The sequence below is a fragment of the Primulina huaijiensis genome, chromosome 9 (assembly GCF_012295235.1).
Source record: "Primulina huaijiensis isolate GDHJ02 chromosome 9, ASM1229523v2, whole genome shotgun sequence".
Classification (NCBI taxonomy): Eukaryota; Viridiplantae; Streptophyta; class Magnoliopsida; order Lamiales; family Gesneriaceae; genus Primulina; species Primulina huaijiensis.
In genome coordinates, this window is record NC_133314.1 from 17,015,473 (window position 1) to 17,033,762 (window position 18,290).

General features: G+C 36.3%; 2 protein-coding genes and 1 long non-coding RNA gene across 6 annotated transcripts; all 3 read right to left on the reverse strand.

The window, feature by feature from the left end:
* Positions 1-3,230: 3,230 nt before the first annotated feature.
* Positions 3,231-5,891, reverse strand: LOC140983920 (uncharacterized). The gene is made up of 4 exons (XM_073451074.1): positions 5,445-5,891; positions 4,308-5,261; positions 3,756-3,987; positions 3,231-3,661 (listed from the first exon to the last, which is right to left on the reverse strand). The coding sequence occupies exons 1-4, from the start codon at positions 5,889-5,891 to the stop codon at positions 3,231-3,233; spliced, it is 2,064 nt and encodes a 687-aa protein (XP_073307175.1).
* A 6,363-nt stretch (positions 5,892-12,254) lies between these two features.
* On the reverse strand, positions 12,255-14,959 carry LOC140985003 (trihelix transcription factor GTL2-like). Of its 3 annotated transcripts, XR_012176683.1 has the most exons (4): positions 14,586-14,959; positions 13,041-14,256; positions 12,544-12,662; positions 12,319-12,336 (listed from the first exon to the last, which is right to left on the reverse strand). XR_012176683.1 is itself a non-coding variant. In XM_073452715.1 (3 exons), exons 1-3 carry the CDS (start codon positions 14,879-14,881, stop codon positions 12,648-12,650), a joined length of 1,527 nt encoding a protein of 508 aa, XP_073308816.1. In that variant the 5' UTR covers positions 14,882-14,959; the 3' UTR covers positions 12,255-12,647. The 3 variants fall into 3 exon arrangements, 1 of the variants encoding a protein (XP_073308816.1); XR_012176682.1 differs by having other exon boundaries at positions 12,255-12,662; positions 12,900-14,256; positions 14,586-14,958; XM_073452715.1 differs by having other exon boundaries at positions 12,255-12,662.
* A 1,447-nt stretch (positions 14,960-16,406) lies between these two features.
* On the reverse strand, positions 16,407-17,400 carry LOC140985366 (uncharacterized). Of its 2 annotated transcripts, none has more exons than XR_012176752.1 (2): positions 17,155-17,400; positions 16,407-16,921 (listed from the first exon to the last, which is right to left on the reverse strand). It is a non-coding gene; the product is annotated as an uncharacterized lncRNA (long non-coding RNA). The 2 variants fall into 2 exon arrangements; XR_012176753.1 differs by having other exon boundaries at positions 16,407-17,083.
* Between the last annotated feature and the right edge of the window lie 890 nt (positions 17,401-18,290).

Consider the following 18,290-nt stretch of genomic DNA (forward strand, 5'->3'; position numbering starts at 1 on the left):
ATACGTTAAGAACAAAAATATAAAATTTATAATAATAAATTTTATGTCACTTGTATAAAATAAATTAACTGTAATACTTAATTTTTTATATGCTACTTATATAAAACAACAGCATCAATAATAATTATAAATATAAGTATTATTATTAGTATTTTCTAAATAAACGTTGATTAGTATTTAAATTACAAAAATTGTATTTCTTAGTTGTATCTTATAAGTCAATAATACTACAAATAATAATTTTATAATAATAAAATTTTATACTACGCGTGTCAAAGAAATTAATAAGAAATGAAATTAATTGTAATATTTATTTGTATTTAAATTGTTAAGAACAAAATTAACAATAATTAAAACTTTATCTGCCAAAAATAATCACAAATAAATAATTTATCAATTTCAATCAAACTACAAAATTTAATTTGGAGTATAAATACCTCGTATGTGGAAGAAGAAATTGATATTGAGTAGCTTCAACAATTAAATATATTCAACACTGAAAGCAAATGTATCACTTCAATCAGCTGAAACAATTTGAAGAACACTTCAAAAATTTTCAGACCAACGAGGAAGGATGATAACAAATGTTCTCTATACGTTCATCGATTTTATAAGCAATTTTTCAATATTCGGTTAAAAACACGCCATTCAACATGGTTTGTTAATTGATTTGAACTGATACATTTCATCACTCTGTCATCGCAAATTACTTTGAGCTGCTCGTGACATCCCATCACTCTAGCACCACAATTCTAATTATTAATTAAAAAAAAACAAAATCAAGTCACACCATCCAAGATGACGTGACTTGAAATTTTAAAAAAACCATGATGGCGTGATTTTTTGATCTAAAACACGTCATTTTAAATGGCGTGATTTTTTTCACGGTAAACGGTGAAAAAGCCCTTTTTTTACCCTTATATATTATCCGAATCCTTTAATTTTTTTTTTATTAAATCATATGGTTTCACATTTCAAATATTCAATTTTCGAATACTTTCATGTATTCAAATTCTCGTCATTCTAAACCGGAGTTTAGCTCCACTTATTTAACCCAGAATTTCTCGTGTAACAGTTCGAGTTTCCCCAACCTTAGATTAAGGGATTTCAAAATAAAAATAAAAATTCTCATAATTCTTAGCAACAGAGATTGTAAATATCCCACTATTGGAAACCAATAAAGAGGATACACGAAAATTGGCGACATAATCCAAGAGGGAAATTTTTTGTGCGAGAGGCGTACCGACTGGGAATAAGGTGTACATACCTCCGGATAATCAATCGGGCGTTAGCTTGGTGGAAGTTTCTATGGTTTGTATCGCTACCACAAAAATTCAAAATTTTTGTTGGTAGGTATTCCATGATTCCATTGCCACGAGATGGAATTTATGAATTGCAACATTCCGGTGTCGGGCCGCTGTCCCTTATGCAATGTTAATTGGAAGGGAAACATCGAGCCATGCTCGATTCTTATGCTCGACCAACAAGGCCAGTTGGAAGCAAACTGAATTATTTTACCTTTCTGACCGAATTCAGAACCAAGGATCAAGTATGAATTCGCGTGGGCGATCTGGAAAGAAAGGACCAAATGTTAGAGTAGGTGACGAGTGAACCAACTTGTGGTTTGAATTTTATTGACTTTTATATAAAAACAATCTTTAGTTAAATAATATTTTACAGTTTTATCCAAATATGGTGTTTATTTTATCTGTATACCCATGCAAGCTGCATAAATAAAGCTCTTGAATATATTAAAGGTATCACGACGTTTGCTTCTCAACATAATATTATGAAACTCGTTAGAAAATGTACCGTATATTCTAAACAGGTTCCTAGTCGAATCAGCCGACTAAAATAAGGATAAATGTCTCTTGAGATTGAGAATAGCATTTGTGATGTAAACATCATGCTTCATTAGTAAGAGCATGAAGATGTTCATTCATATATATTAGTGATCATTTGATGATGCGCTGAATAACTTTCTCTTGAACTGTCCAAGTGATTATCATTTATCGCGTGGAATAGTCCACAGTTATGGTCGTACACCATTAGTATTTTGACTCGGGACAACGTATAGACTCTATGTACTAGCATATACTTTGAATAGTTTACCAACTCCATTGAAGGTCAATAGGTGGTGAGGTTTAGTGTAGTTTCGAAAAACGTAGGAGCAAATGCATTGTAATCGAAGATTCACCGTTTGTCAACGGGCGAAGATATCCTATGTGATCTGATGAGTTAATAATGCAAGAAATCTCTAGCATGATTAAGACATGTACATTTTGGAGATATGTTTCCTCAGTCGCACATATCATGTCACTGTTATTACTCAAATATACAACACATCGTATCGAATTCAAAAGCAACTCCCGATATACCAATGGTTTCAGATTCGATCGAGTTGAAGGGACTGTAATGTATATTAATCATAACTTAAGGTTCTTGCAGACACTATCAGTGATACATAAGGGATCATGAGGCGATGCTACTAGATGTTCTTACCTTGATTCGATGGGTGGTGCAATCAGACTTGAGTTCAAACTTTCTTGATCAATGGTTGATGAAAAGAATATGTCTAATTAGGGTAAGCCCGAATAAGAATAATGTTATTCTAAATCACAAGAAGTTGTAAACTCACGGTTAGCTGTATCTCTGAACTATTGAGGGTCACACAAGTATCAGATTACGTGTTCTCGTTGAGATAGTCAAGTTCAAGGAGTTGAATAAGAGAAGTTTAGTTTTATAGAGATCAAACAGATTGCTTACAAAAGGAGTTTAAAAGTAGATTCCATGTATTTGAAGTCTAGCTGGGCAAGGCACCATTGTTTGCTGGCTGCAAGGGCTAATAATACTTTGACAGTAGCTAATTTAGCCACGGGTGAAAACGTTTCAAAGAAATCAACACCCTCTTGTTGTGTGTATCCTTTGGCTACAAGACGGGCTTTATGTCAATCAACTGACCCATTGGAAGTATACTTAATCTTGTAAACCCATCGACAGCCGATGGCATGTTTGCCTGGTGGTAGGGGAACCACGGACCATGTGTGATTTGCTTCCATGGCATCAAGTTCATCTTTCATTGCTGCTTGCCATTGGGGGAAATGTTTGGCTTGATGAAAAAATTGTGGTTCAAATTGTGAGGACACATTAAGTGTGAGATTTCTATATGACGGTGATAGGGAGTCATAAGAGATGTAGGAGCTTAAAGGATGAGGAGACTGAGAACTCAGCTAGGCCTTTGATTGCAATAAGTTGCAATGGTAATCACGAAGGTAAGAAGGAGGTTGAGAGTTCCTGGATGATGTGCGCTGTGGCATGGAAACTGTTGGAATTGAAGCCGGAACCAGTGGCGAAGTGGTGTTGTTTGAATCATTGGATGCTTGGGGATCAACCAATGCTGGAATGACAGAGTCAGGGTTCGGTGTATCCAACGATAGCGGGAGAACCACCTCAGGAAAGGGATCAATATGAATCTTGGACAAGAGTGTTTCAAATGGGAATGTAGTCTCATGAAATGTTACGTCCCGTGAAATAAATTTTTCTTTGGTATTGATGTCTAGCAGCTTGTATCCTTTGATATTGGAAGGATAACCCAAGAGAACACACGCACGAGCTCTGGGAGAGAATTTGTCACGATGAGCAGCCAAAGTAGAAGCAAAGGCTAGACATCCAAATGTGCGCATTGAGGAATAGTCGAATGCTTTGTGATAAAGTAGCTCATAAGGAGACTTGTTGTGGTTTGTATAGGATGGTACCCCGATTGATCAAATATGTTGCTGTCAACACACACTCGCCCCAAAATTCAGCATCTATATGAGATTGGAAGAATAAAGCTCTAGCAACATTAAGAAGATGTTGATGTTTTCTCTCAACCACAGAATTCTGTTGTGGTGTCTGGACGCATGATAGTTGATGAATGATGCCTCTTGCCACGCACAATTCTGTGAAAGCAAGTTCTTTTGCATTGTCTGTACGAAATGCTTTGATCTTTTTATGAAATTGAGTGCAAACCATAGAGTAAAATCGGGTGACAACTCTATAAGCATCGGACTTGTGAGCAAAAATACCCACGTAAATCGAGTGCAAACATCTACCAAGGTTAGGAAATATCGTTGATTATTCATTGTTGCAACATTGTATGGTCCCCAGATATCACAATGGACAAGATCGAAAGGAGAATCAGACATGTTATGATGAGATATAAATGCAAGTCGTTTTTGCTTAGCTATTGGACAAATGACGCAAGACTTACACTTATCTAAGTGTGCTTCATTGTATTGTAGCTGGTCTTTTAAGGTATGTAGTACCTTAATAGATGGGTGTCCAAGACGACTATGCCATGTCTCCAACGAAATCTGATTGATGAAAATGTTCTTAAGGCCCGAGCTTGTATCCAGAACATACAGTCCTTCGATTTTCCTACCCTTGCCAATCATCTTCCTCGTGATCACCTCCTGGATAATGAACGAATTGTGATGAAAACTGATCATAGATTTAGTATTGGCGAGAACGGAGCTGACAGACAATAGATTTAACTTGAAGTGTGGTATAAACATGACATCCTCAAGAGTCAAATATTCACTAAGCGTAATGCTGCCGCAAAATTTAACATCAATGGTTGTGTGATTAGGTAGGGTAACGGTGGAGCCAGTGACAGGTTGTAGGGAGTTAAACAATGATGCATACGAGCAAATATGTCTGGATGCTCCGGAGTCAACAATCCAACACGACGGAGAAGATAAACCATTATGAGCATATGTGGATAAGCATATACCTGTGGTGTGGACTGTTGCTGAGTTACTGACAGAATTAACATGTTTGTCAAGTGAAAAAAGCTGCTGATCAAATAGTTGTCTCAACTGATGCAGCTGCTCATTGTTGAATCCTTGAAGAAGGTTATGGGATATACCATCATTTGTGGGAACATGATCTGAGGAACCGCGTGTTTCAGATACTTGGTTTGCATTAGCTGCTTTGTATCGAGGCGTGGGTGTTCCTCGAAGTTTAGAGCCTGGAGGATATCCATGAATCTTATAGCACGTGTCCACTGTGTGGCCATGAATATTGCACTTGGTACAAAATGGTCTTTCCTTGGGAAACTTCGGTGGCCCTCGACCTTGAGCATGTCTCTGTGGTTGATCATTCTTGAATGCAAATGCCATGTCCCCTGTAGAATTATTAGGGGTTGTAAAGTGTGTACCAATTGTTCTCTGCCTTTCTTCTTGAACAACCAAGGAGAAAGCTCGGTTGATGGGAGGAAGCTGATCAAGCAATAACACTTGACTTCGAATTTGGACAAAAGAATAATTAAGTCCCATAAGANTACAAATGCATTTACCACAGCTACACATCGGACGAAAATTATTCAATNAACAGCTTCACATCGGACGAAAATTATTCAATTCTTCCCATAGAGCCTTGAGTTTTGTGAAATATACACTTACAGAAAGTTGTTCTTGACCCAAGTTCACGAGATCACGTCTCAATTGAAATATTCTGGGCCCATCACTTTGTTGAAATCTCTCCTTGAGATCATCCCATATGTTGGCTGCGGATTCGGAGAAGAGAATGCTTGCAGAAATATCTTTGGATACGGAATTGAGGATCCAAGATATTACGATGTTGTTGTCTCTAGTCCAGAAACCCAGTAGATGCGTATCTGTCTCTGATGGTTTCACAATTGTCCCATCCACAACACCCAGCTTGTTCTTGACTGATAGGGCAATTCTCATGGCTCTGCTCCAAGAGGCGTAATTGTCTCCAGTCAGAGATTGCGATACTAACGTGAGACCCGGATTATCTGAATGATGCAGGAAGTAAGGACTCATTGGATCGTCTATGACGGAATGACTGCCCAGCCGAGGAAATTCGGACTGATTTCCAGGTGCCATGAGAGATACAGCTCAGATTTTACCGAAGGTAGATGATGAAGAAGCTGTTCGATCTGGAGGGAAAAGAAACTCACCAAGCGCAGACGATCAGTGCATAGAAACCGAAAGTCGAAGCCTCGATTGACATTTCCAGCGCGGAAGCTCTGATACCATATTACGTGATGAGTAAAGCTTGTTTGTATTTCAGAACAATGAATTGAAAACTGTTTTTTTGATACAGAGTTTGTGCCTTGTATATATTCTTGTATTAACTACTTGCACATGGCTTGTTAACCAACCAACCGACTAACTAACTAGTAAGTTTTTATATCTAATAAAGGAAGAAGATCCATCTGTAGAAAATTATAAGAAGTGCTACATCCGCTTAAAAATCGAAATAGTCGGAGCATGTTTTAAATATAGAAAGGTAAATAAACTAAAACACTCTCTGAATATTATAAATTATAATATGATGCCCAAAGAATGTTTCGAACGACGAAACTAAAATTTTTAAACTTTCGATGCATCGTGTGTGCTAGAAAACAGTATTCCAACACCAGAATTCTTCATCAAGGCGAAGGGTGCAAATAGAAGACTGATATTGGCTGTGTCTAGGAAGAGGAAAGTTTGAAGCAAGATAAGACAGAAAGTGCTCATTATGCCTCTACTTCGAAGGTTAAAGGAAAGAAAAGGAAGGATAAAGAAGCTGCGGATACACAGCCTCCGAAGAAACAACAGAAAAATCCTAGTGATTCTCAAAGTTCTGGTTGTTTTTTCTGTGGCAGTGATGGGCATATGAAGAAGCGGTGCAGTAATTATCACACTTGACGTGCTAAGAAAGGTATGCTTCTGAATATGGTTTGTTCTGAGGTTAATTTAACTTCAGTGCCTAGACACACGTGGTGGATAGATTCTGGTACAACAACTCACATCAGTGTGTCTATGCAGGGTTGCCTGGATTGCCGAAAACCAAGTGATGCTGAAAGATTCATCTATGTTGGTGACGGCAACAAAGTTGAAGTTGAGGCAATAGGGAAATTTAGATTATTGTTAAAGACTGGAATATATTTGGATCTTTATGAAACATTTGTAGTACCGTCTTTTAGACGGAATTTGATTTCCATTTCTGCATTGGACAAATTTGGTTATTCTTGTTCTTTTAGAAATGGAATATTCAGTTTGTTTCTCGATTCAAAATTGGTTGGTTCTGGTTCCTTATCAGGATACGATAATCTTTATTCTTTGGATATTATTGCTTCATTTAACGAATCCCTGCAAACAAGTAGAGGCACTAAAAGAAAATTAACCAGTGAGAATTCAGCTACGTTATGGCACAAAAGACTGGGTCATATCTCTGAAAAGAGAATAAGGAGACTTGTGTCAGATGAAATTCTCGAACCTTTAGATTACACAGACTTTAATAATTGTGTTAATTGTATAAAGGGAAAACAAACTAACAAAAGGAGATTTGAAGCCAACAAGTGTTCAGGCGTCTTAGAACTTATACATGCTGATATTTGTGGACCATTCCCTTCGGCTTCTTGGAATGGTCAACAGTATTTTATAACGTTCACAGACGATTTTTCAAGATATGGCTTCATTTATCTCATTCATGAAAAGGCACAGTCATTGGATGTGTTCAAAAACTATAAAGCTGAAGTTGAAAATCAAGTTGGCTTAAAGATTAAAAGCGTTAGATCTGACCGTGGTGGTGAATACTATGGTAGATATGACGGTTCAGGTGAACAACGTCCATGACCTTTTGCAAGATTCCTAGAGGAATGCGGTATCGTCCCACAGTACACTATGCCGGGTTCGCCCACTATGAATGGTGTTGCTGAAAGACGAAACAGAACGCTTAAAGATATGGTGAGGAGTATGATCAGTCATTCTACCTTACCAGAATCACTCTGGCGAGAAGCACTAAAGACCGCAGCATATATCCTTAACAGGGTTCCAACTAAAGCATCGACCAAACTCCTTATGAACTTTGGACGGGTAAAAAGCATAGTCTTAAGCATCTGCACGTTTGGGGATGTCCAGCTAAGGCTAGGCCTTAAAAGCCTAATGAAAAGAAACTTAACTCAAGGACAGTTAGTTGTTATTTTATTGGATATTCTGAAAGATCCAGGGGGTACAAGTTTTATGATCCCACAAATAAGTCGATTTTTGAGTCAGGAAATGCCCGGTTCTTTGAGGATGTTGAGCTTGCGGGGGGAGATAAAGTAAGAGATATTGTCTTTGAAGAGGAATATGTAAATATTCCCACAGGTGTCTTGGAAATTGATCAGGATTACATTTCTCACTTTGACCAAGACACAATACAGGAAGATAATATTAGAGATCCTCCCATTTCAGATGAACAAACTCAAGCACCTCCAGAACCTATGCCATTAAGGAGATCCACTAGAGAGCGGAGAAATGCAGTGCCGGATGATTACATTGTATTTCTTCAAGAACATGACGCAGACATTGGATTGATGGAGGATGATCCTATTAACTTCCGTCAAGCCATGGAAAGTTCTAACACACAAAAGTGGAATGATGCCATGAATGAGGAGATAAAGTCCATGAAGGACAATGACGTATGAGATCTTGTCTCATTGCCTAAAGGTACGAAGCCCATTGGTTGTAAATGGATATTTAAAACCAAGAGGGATTCGAAAGGCAATGTGGAAAGATATAAGGCTCGTCTTGTCGTTAAAAGCTTTACACAGAAAGAAGGCATTGATTATAAAGAGACTTTCTCTCCGGTTTCTTCGAAAGATTCTTTAAGGATTATAATGGCTTTGGTGGCGCATTTCGATCTTGAGCTTCATCAGATGGATGTAAAGACGGCGTTTCTAAATGGTGACATTGATGAAACGATTTATATGGTGCAGCCAGAAAATTTTGTGTCCAAAGACACAAATAATATGGTTTGCAAATTAAAGAAATCCATCTATGGGCTCAAGCAGGCATCTCGACAATGGTATTTCAAATTTCATCAAGTGATCATCTCGTTTGGTTTTGAGATGAATTTGGTCGATGATTGTGTGTACCATAAGTTCAGTGGGAGTAAGTATATTTTTCTGGTTTTATATGTTGATGACATCCTGCTCGCTAGCAACGATATAGAGTTGTTGCATGACACCAAGAGATTTCTAGCTAAGAATTTTGAGATGAAAGATCTTGGTGATGCATCTTTTGTACTGGGTATTCAGATACATCGGGATCGCTCTCGAGGTATTCTTGGATTATCTCAGAAAGGCTATATCGAGAAAGTTCTCAAGCGATATGGGATGCAAGATTGCAAACCAACGGATACCCCTGTGGCTAAGGGAGACAAATTTAGTCTCAAACAATGCCCAAAGAATGATTTTGAGGAAAAAGAAATGCAGAAGATTCCCTATGCATCTGCAGTGGGGAGTCTGATGTATGCTCAGGTTTGTACAAGTCCAGATATTACGTACGTGACAGGAATGTTGGGACGATATTTAAGTAATCCGGGAGTGGAACATTGAAAAGCAGTCAAAAGGGTTTTACGGTACCTAAGAGAACAAACGATTACATGCTCATATATCGGAGGTTGGATCAGCTTGAGATCATTGGGTATACTGACTCCGATTTTGCTGGAGGCCTAGATAGTATGAAATCTACGTCGGGCTACATCTATCGCCTTGCTGGAGGTGCCATTTCCTGGAAGAGTGCTAAACAGTTACTTATAGCCTCTTCCACCATGGCAGTTGAGTTTGTAGCGTGTTATGAGGCATCCAATCATGGAATATGGCTGCAAAATTTTGTCACGGGACTGCGCATTGTTGATGGCATTGAAAGGCCACTAAGGTTACATTGTGACAATAAATCAGCAGTTATGTATTCCAATAACAACAGGAGCTCGACGAAGTCAAAACATATTGACATCAAGTTTCTGGTTTTTAAAGAAAGAATTCAGAGAAGAAAGTTGTCTATTGAGCATATCGGTACAAACTCCATGGTTGCGGATCCGCTTACTAAGGGATTACCACCCAAACAGTTTCATGAGCACACTGCTAGTATGGGTGTTATGTCAATTGAGGAAATTCAGTTTTAGTGGGAGTTTGTTAATTTAAATGCTTTTCAGTTGTAGACATTTTCAGTTACAGTTATGTAAATTTATTTTATGCAGAAATAAATTTCAAGTTAAGTTACACTCTGATTATGGTTTAAAGTTTGATCTCAATGAAGTTAAGGGAGGACCAATTGGAAATAGGCATGTTATGGTCACATTGCATGAAATTTCCATGCTACACATCCACTTCATGATCCATGTCATTCAGTTGTGCTGGCATATGTGACCATTGATGGGTCTAGCTACCTTGAGTGTAGCGAAGGCTGCTTTGATCCTATGTTGATGTGATTGATGGACCGGATTGGTTATAGATACATTTCAGAATAACAACAATTTTGAGCTCATAAGGTTATTTCACAAACATAATTATAAGGTTGCACATATAGCCCAAGTGGGAGATTGTTGGATCAATTTTAATTTATATGGGCTTATATGTGAATACTTATGTGTGTGGGTTGTCTGTTAAGTTAAGCCCAAAATAAAGTGATCAAATAAGGTTTCGGGTTATTGGGCTTTAATGTATCTGATAGGTGGTTGGGCCTTTAATGTGTAGAGACATAAGTGTAATTTCTGTTTTTATGATGGGCTAAAACAGAAATATCAGAAGATAATGATAATATTATCTATATATATGGGTCATGATCCCCAGATCTCGCGTTATCACTTTCACTATTCTCTCTCCCATTAAAAAAATAGTTCTAAAGAGAAACTAAAGGATTCTCTCAAAGAAAGAGCGCGTAGATCTGGAAGATCAAGGCACGTTCTAAAGAATTCAGGATTATGGCATCAGGTACGCTTCCGCTTAAGTTTTCAGTCAAATTCTTAATGATTTATCATGATGAATTATGCGGTTTATGTGTTTTCCCCAACAAACTGATTATGACTTTTGGACAGCAAACAAAAGCCTCCAATTTCGGTAATACATGGTGAATTAATGGCAACACGAAGGTTTAAGGATTTTATTGGAGAAGGGATATCAAGATATGTTTTAATTACGACATATTCTCTTTTGACGGTGCAAGTATTCACATAACAGGCGAGGATTTAGGCTACATTAGAATCATCACGGCTGAGCTTAGGGAGATTATCTCGAGTCCTGCGGTTTCTTCATTTTGCCATGTTAAACGCGCGATAAACACAATGGCTCATGTTTTGGCTAAATTTTTTGTTTCTTCCCCTTCACCTTTTATTTGTGTGGATGGGAATTTTCCGGATTGACTTGTTAAACTTGTATCTACCGACACTTTGATTACTCAATAAATAGTACAATTTTTTCATTTAAAAAAAAAAGTAATTCGTTGTCTTAATATATTAAAGCGTGATTTGGAAATAATTTTCAAACCCTTTTCTTTAATTATGGCAAGTACTATAATTCAATGTATCAATCGAAGAGGTGAACACTTTTTGCATTATGCATGTAAAATACTCATATTTAGGGTATATATCAAATGGGCTTGGTTTAATTTTTGATAAAAATTCGAACCAAATCATGTTTATCGATTTGGATATAAAAACAAATCAATTATTATTATTATTATTATTATTATTATTATTCAAAACCAAGTCAAATCAAACCTAAATTTTCAGTTTGGTTTCGTTTGACTTTGCTTGGATGATCGTTTCTAAATTTTGATTTTTTTTCTTCAAATAAAATATTTTTATTGCTTTAAAACTTAATTTAGAATTTCTAAGTTATCATTATAAATCAACGAATATTAATATTCACACGGATATCAAAGCACTTAATAATGTAATATATAATCACAATGATACATATTGACATTATCAAATTCACAAAAATTCCTATGAGATCCTCGCATATCAATTTTGCAAGACAAATCTCTAGATTATTTCTATGAAAAATTATTATTTTTTATGTCAAAAATATTATTTTTCGTTCTAAAAAATGTGAACTGAGTCAACTCGTTTCACAAGATACCCATTGTGAAAATAGCATAATATATATAGATCCTCGAATGAATTGCTTATTCTCACAAAGGAAAACTCACAAATCATTGGCTATCAACAATATTTGATGTTTGGACATCAAATTTGTAACACCGTTGATAAAATAGTAATGTACTCAATATTAATTTATTAAGCTTATAGATGAATGAAAACGAATCGTATTGAGCCGAATACATAAGAAAAGCTCAAAACTCGAAACAAAGTTCGAACTCGATTCGAATCTCAAACACTTGAATATTTTTTATTCAAATTTGACCTGATATTTTTTTAAAAAATTAAATTATTTATTGTAAAATTCGTTAAAAAAATTGTAGAAATTTAATTATCTTAATATATGAATAGTGCTGCGCTAGAAATCGTCCGGATCTCATCCCCGAAGCAAGAGGTGATGACTGGTTAGCTACGAGCCTACAATGATCGATCGAATTCAAGCTCAAACCTTGACGTTAAAATTGTGTGTAAAATAAGAAATAATCACTTTTTCTTCTCATCAAGTTGAATGATCAACTGGATGGCAATCAAATCATGATGATAAATTAGATTCCATCTGCATTCACCTGACAATGGAGCAGAAGAATTAAAACCACAAGTTAAAAATGCAATAAATGATTATACCTTCAAATTAAAATAATAATAAATCCAATCTTGCAATAATGCATGCAGTATACAAATTGCAGGTGGTTGATGGGTCTGTATCGACGCTGAATTTCACATGTCAGCTATCCTTCCCTTCCCTGCATGCAGATTCATGGCCCTTCTAAGTTCATGAACCAAAACACAAATCCCTGAATCGATATGAAAATTTAAAGAAATAAGTTTCCCTGCTCGAATTCCCATTCTTTGATTTCATGGCTAGAATGGATTCACAAACTTTGAAATGGGGTGAGATTGCAATTCAACAGATTTTTACATCTTTTGCGAGAAAGTATATATACTCTAAATTTTATTGCTCTCGCTAAATCAAAGATTACCAGGCTGGGAATATCCAAAACCGCCGGAGACCGGAGAGACAGAGGCGGAGCTGGACCGATCGAAAGGATTTTAAAGAGTAGTGGCAGCTGAAATTGAACTTAGAGTAGAGACATTGCACATAAATTTTAGACATTTCTCACATGGTGGTGGACGGTTGACTCCGTCCACTCGCTATTTTCTGGCACATTTGATTGGTTCTCAAGTATTCCCCCACTGTATAAAGAGTTGAGCTGATGAAAATAAGGGCAAGTTCTTGAATCAATGGACCTCTTCTTGGTGCTGTCTTTGGTTTTTCTGAAGTATTTGTTGATGTTTTCCCATTTCTCTTTGCATCTTTTTGCACTTCTCTTGTATCCCAATTCCATCATCCCTTTAGAGATTCTCTCCCAAAGAGGACCCTTCGCTCCTTCCTTGATTTCCTCGATGTTTCCACTAAATTTGCACCTCAGATGAATCAAAGCCAACACCTCGTCTCTAGGCCATCTCTTCCCAATGTCTCCTCTTGAATCCATCATTTGACAAGATTTATGGGATGTTAGATTATTCTCATTTGTTAGGACTGAGATAGAGCAAGAGTTGGCTTCTGAATTTTTTGTGGCAAGACTGGAGCTTGGGCTTGGAGGTGATGGAGTAGCTTTAGTGGCTTCTGTCTTGCTCTCCAAAGGGATATCGGAACTAGGGTTTTTGTAGGATTCAACCATTTCCGGTGAAGAAGATGTTTCAAGCTTGTTTTGTGCGTTGGGGAACTCAAAATCTTGTAAAAGTTTACCAGTTGCAGTGTCATTTAACTTGACTAAATCCTGAATCTTCTTTAAGAACCCAATGATCTTTGCCTGTCTCTCTCCTGCAATAGCTTGCTCCCGTGCCTTGATCTCATTCTCACGCTTAATCCTATCCATTTCTTGTCTCTTCCAAGCTTCCTCTCTCTCCGCCATTTCTTTATCTCTTCTCACCAAATCTTCAATCAGTTTGTTATGCAACTCCTCCTGTTGAGCAATCATTTTACTCACAATTGCCTCACAGAAACCTTCGAACATCTCAAATTTGTCTTTCCTCTTTCTCTTCCTGGTTTTCTCTTCTGTTTTTTTCACCATTTCTTCACTTTCTTGGAACTTTTCCGTCTCTAATTTTTCGACATGAATATTCTGCTGTACTTTGTCTCCTTCATTAATTTGTTTCACGGTTTCTGGGACGATATGGGATTTTTCTTGATTCTCAGAGTTGTAGAATGGATCAAACTCGTTGAATATTCTGTAGTTTTTTTCGTAGCTTAGGCTGTTGAAGTTACAGCTTTCATCTTCAAATTTCTCCTTGCATTGCTCTGCGCCCCTAACAAATCCAAGCCCAGCTAGTTTCCTGCAAATTGTACAAATAAACGCACAACATAATTCAACTTTTTGCAGCAAACAATTAAAGACTGATATAGTTTGTAATCAAGGCATCTATATAACTTAATCAGTAGTCATAGTTTTCACCAAAACGAAACAGCTTAAAAGCAAGGAAACAATCCCAAGAAAGACAATAAATTAAAGACCCCAAAAGGTGACCCCGTAAAAAGGAAATTCTTCGAAGAAGCCCATTTGACGAATTTATTGACATGGTCAGACACGAAAGCTGAACAGAAGAAAACTCACATCATTTCACTCAAATCGCCGTAAAAACAAATGGGCACTAATTAAATTCACCTCGAAACAAGCTCCCAGCTCATATCAGGGAACCAATTCTCCATGCTGGATCTAACTTTGAGAAGCGCGAGAAGTTCATCAGCAGACCAGGGATCCATGGATCCATCTCTTTGCAGCTGCTTCCCCACATTTTTAACCACTGATTCTTGCCGTTGAAACTGCTGCAACGAAGAAGGACAAGAAGAAGAGGAGAATGGATTGAAATTATCCGAAAAGGCATGAAGAGGGATTGGAAGCGAAGAATTTCTCGAAGAAATAAATCGGTGAAATTCATCACTGGGCACGCCATTGAACATGGTTGGATTCTTTCTTCTTCTTTTTTTCCTCTGCCCTTCTTTGTTTGCCAAAGTCTACAAATATATTGACTTTAAACAAATCAAAATATATTAAATCAGATATTATTTTTCGATCTGAAATTTTCTATATTTTTTTTCATTTAATTAAAATATTTCAAATCCATCTCATATCATGTAAGATGCGCATTTTCTTTCTCGATTTTCTCACTTATTTTCCTAAATTATTTATATAATTAAAATTTCCAATCAATCAATCTCTTAAATATGTGGATACTATTCTGACGAATATACTGGTTGAATCATATCTTAAATTAGTTAAATAAAATATAAAATTTATTAACGAATTTGTTTTCTAATATATTTTTAAATAAAATTCCGAAAAATAGAAAACAAGAAAATGGGTGTTTGTGAGAAGCACTTAGAGATTCTTGTCTTGTTTGCAAACACAGTATTAAATGCATTTTGAAAAATAATAGCAAAAGGGGGAGTGGGGGATTCAAGCCACAGGCAATGTGATTGGAGGGTGAGGTGCACGTGTGGCACACACACGTGGGAATAGGAGCTGAGATTTGAATTTAAAAATAAATAAATAAATAAAAAAATATATATATAAATTGGATTTGGGGAGGGGAGGGGAGGGGGGGACAGAATCCTATGTAGAGAGAGTAACGGCAAATTTGTAGCAGGGCACGTGAATGCATGCAGAGGGTGGGTCCCACAGTCTTTTTGTATATTATTTTATATATTATTATTAGTGGTATAGGTGATGATTTTCACACATGTATCTTGCCAAGTACACGGTACAATGGGCCCACACCATTCTATGTATTTTTCGAATCATTCATTATTTAATAAAATTAAGTTATTTGTATGCACCATGTACTGTGTTCAATCATAACTTCAAGAATAGCCTGATTTGTTTAGGTCGACGTATTTGAAGTTGACAAAAACTTTGTGAGACGATCTTACGGATCGTATTTTGTGACACGAATATTTTATTTGGATCATTCATGAAAAAAAAAATTATTTTTTATGCTAAGGCTGTGTTTGGTACGTGTGATGAGATTAATAATAGTGATAAAGTAAGGATAATGAAAAGATGAGATAAATTTGTTATGTTGTTTGGTATGTTTTATGTGGTGATTAGAAATTTGTGATTACCCCGAGAAATTACCACATTACCCCTTCTAACCATTTAATATATACTTCTGGTAGAACCCTGGAGCTCACTTTCGTAGATTTACTTTCTCCAAATACATATCGTCTCTTAGGCTTGTCAAGCCTATTTTTTTTCAATGCATGTATAAGAACTTCTTCTTCACGTGGACTCCAACTACGTCGGGTCTTCTCTACTTTCTTAAGCCTACCAATGCCACTTACAGAACTCGCTCCACTATCCATGTTCACCTGTAGGTTGTAAATGTCCTGTGAATGAAACAAACAGAAATTTGGATAATTTGATAGATGCCGATGTAGTAAATATTAAGAAGCAGATTATAAAATCTGGGCGTTGACGTATGGCAGCTGAAATAAGACATTTGTAGGAGATATTCAGTACATTTAAATAATAAACTCATGTTAATAAATCATCCATACATGAAACAGAAATGAACAACTCAATTTCAAAAGATCCAGACAAACATAGAAACAAATAAATCTTAGTTGTTGTTGTTCCACATCGACATTGCCAACTGCTCTCTCCAATCATCCCAGAATTCCGAAGATTCCAATGTGCTGATAAATTCTTGTTGGCTATCATTACTGGGGCTACCGAAGGCGTTGCAACTCATCCTCAAATTGGCAATGCATTGAATATCTCCAGCATCAATAATCCTATGCAGATGGCTCAATTGAGCATGAGTTCGATTGGTCATCGAGTAAGACACGGATTCTCTACGAGGGAGTCGACGTCGATTTTGCAACATCCTCCGATGTTTTCGAAATAAAAGGCATAACGACAGAAAATTTTGACAGAGAAGATGGTGCACCACCACAAGGAGAAGAAGGTTTATTCGTTTAACATCCATCTTGCGATTAAATCTCAAAAGGAAAAAAAAAACATATAAATCAAGCTTCAACACAAGAATTAAACAGAAAGAGGCTAGATGTTTTTCAAATGGAACCGTTGATAACACAGTAAGAGTTTTGCTCCACAAACAAATATATTTTTGTCTCCGACCGTCGGATAGTAAGTAATGGGATCTGAAATTGATTAAAACCAAAATTGAAAATCACATACCAAATCACACTTCTGAAATACACAGAATGCATACCTGAAATAGGCGCCGCTACGGAATGTTTGAGATTCAACTATGGAAAAGGCTGGGTGAATGTCGAATGGGTTTTGTAGGGCAAAGGCCAAATTGGTCACTACAAGTTATGTATGCAATAAAGTAGCAGACAAGATTATTAATACTGTGGCCCAACTTGGGATTTTTATGCGTTGTTTTCTTGAATGAACAGTGATATTATCCAAAGTATGTAGTTATCCCTAGTGTCTAAAAAACCAGACAAACAGCAGATTAAAAATTAATCACAACTTAATCAATATTACCAAACACAGCCTAAGAGTATTATTTTTTATTGTGAATATTGGTAGGGTTGAGCCGTCTCACAGATTAAGATCCATGAGACCCACTCTTGGTAAGTGTAAGATAAGTGCAATATTTGTATTTATATTATCTTTTTAATTGATATTATTTTAATGTTTCAGACCAGTTAGAGCATCCGTAATGGGTGTGTGTTATAACACCCACTAACTCATAAAAAATCGTGGAGTCCACTGTCACATACTCATTATAACAACATATCTCTTTTACACACATTCTTTTTAACATTAAAACTCATTATTTATGGGTCTCACAGTCTACTCAATTATCTTAAAATTTTTTCATATTAAATAAATATGTTTTAAATATATTTTACATTATTTAAATCATTAATAAAATAATTTTATTAATTTTAAAAAATAATATTAATGTTTTTTAAATATATTTATTAAATAAAGTAGATGTTCGAAAGAACTACCACGACGGAAGAAGAATTAAAAAAGACGTTTGCAAAATTTATTTAAAGTTACAATATAATTATGAAATTAAAATGAAACAATAACTTATAAATAAACCACACTTTGATAAAATTAAAAATAACATATAAAATAGTAATTCACGGATTGTTGTTGCATTGCCCCCCAAATATGCTCAACTAAGTCTGCACGAAGTTGGTAATTACATTGAGTGTCACGTAGCTCAGAATTTGTCCGAAGATAATCCTGAAATTCTCGGTTTGAGCCATGGATAGGTTGTGCGGGTTCGTCACCTTCATCGTTGTACCAATTTGTCACATGACCTCCCTCATCCTCAACGATCATGTTATGCAAAACTTCTCGCTAAGACCTCGTCTTCAATCT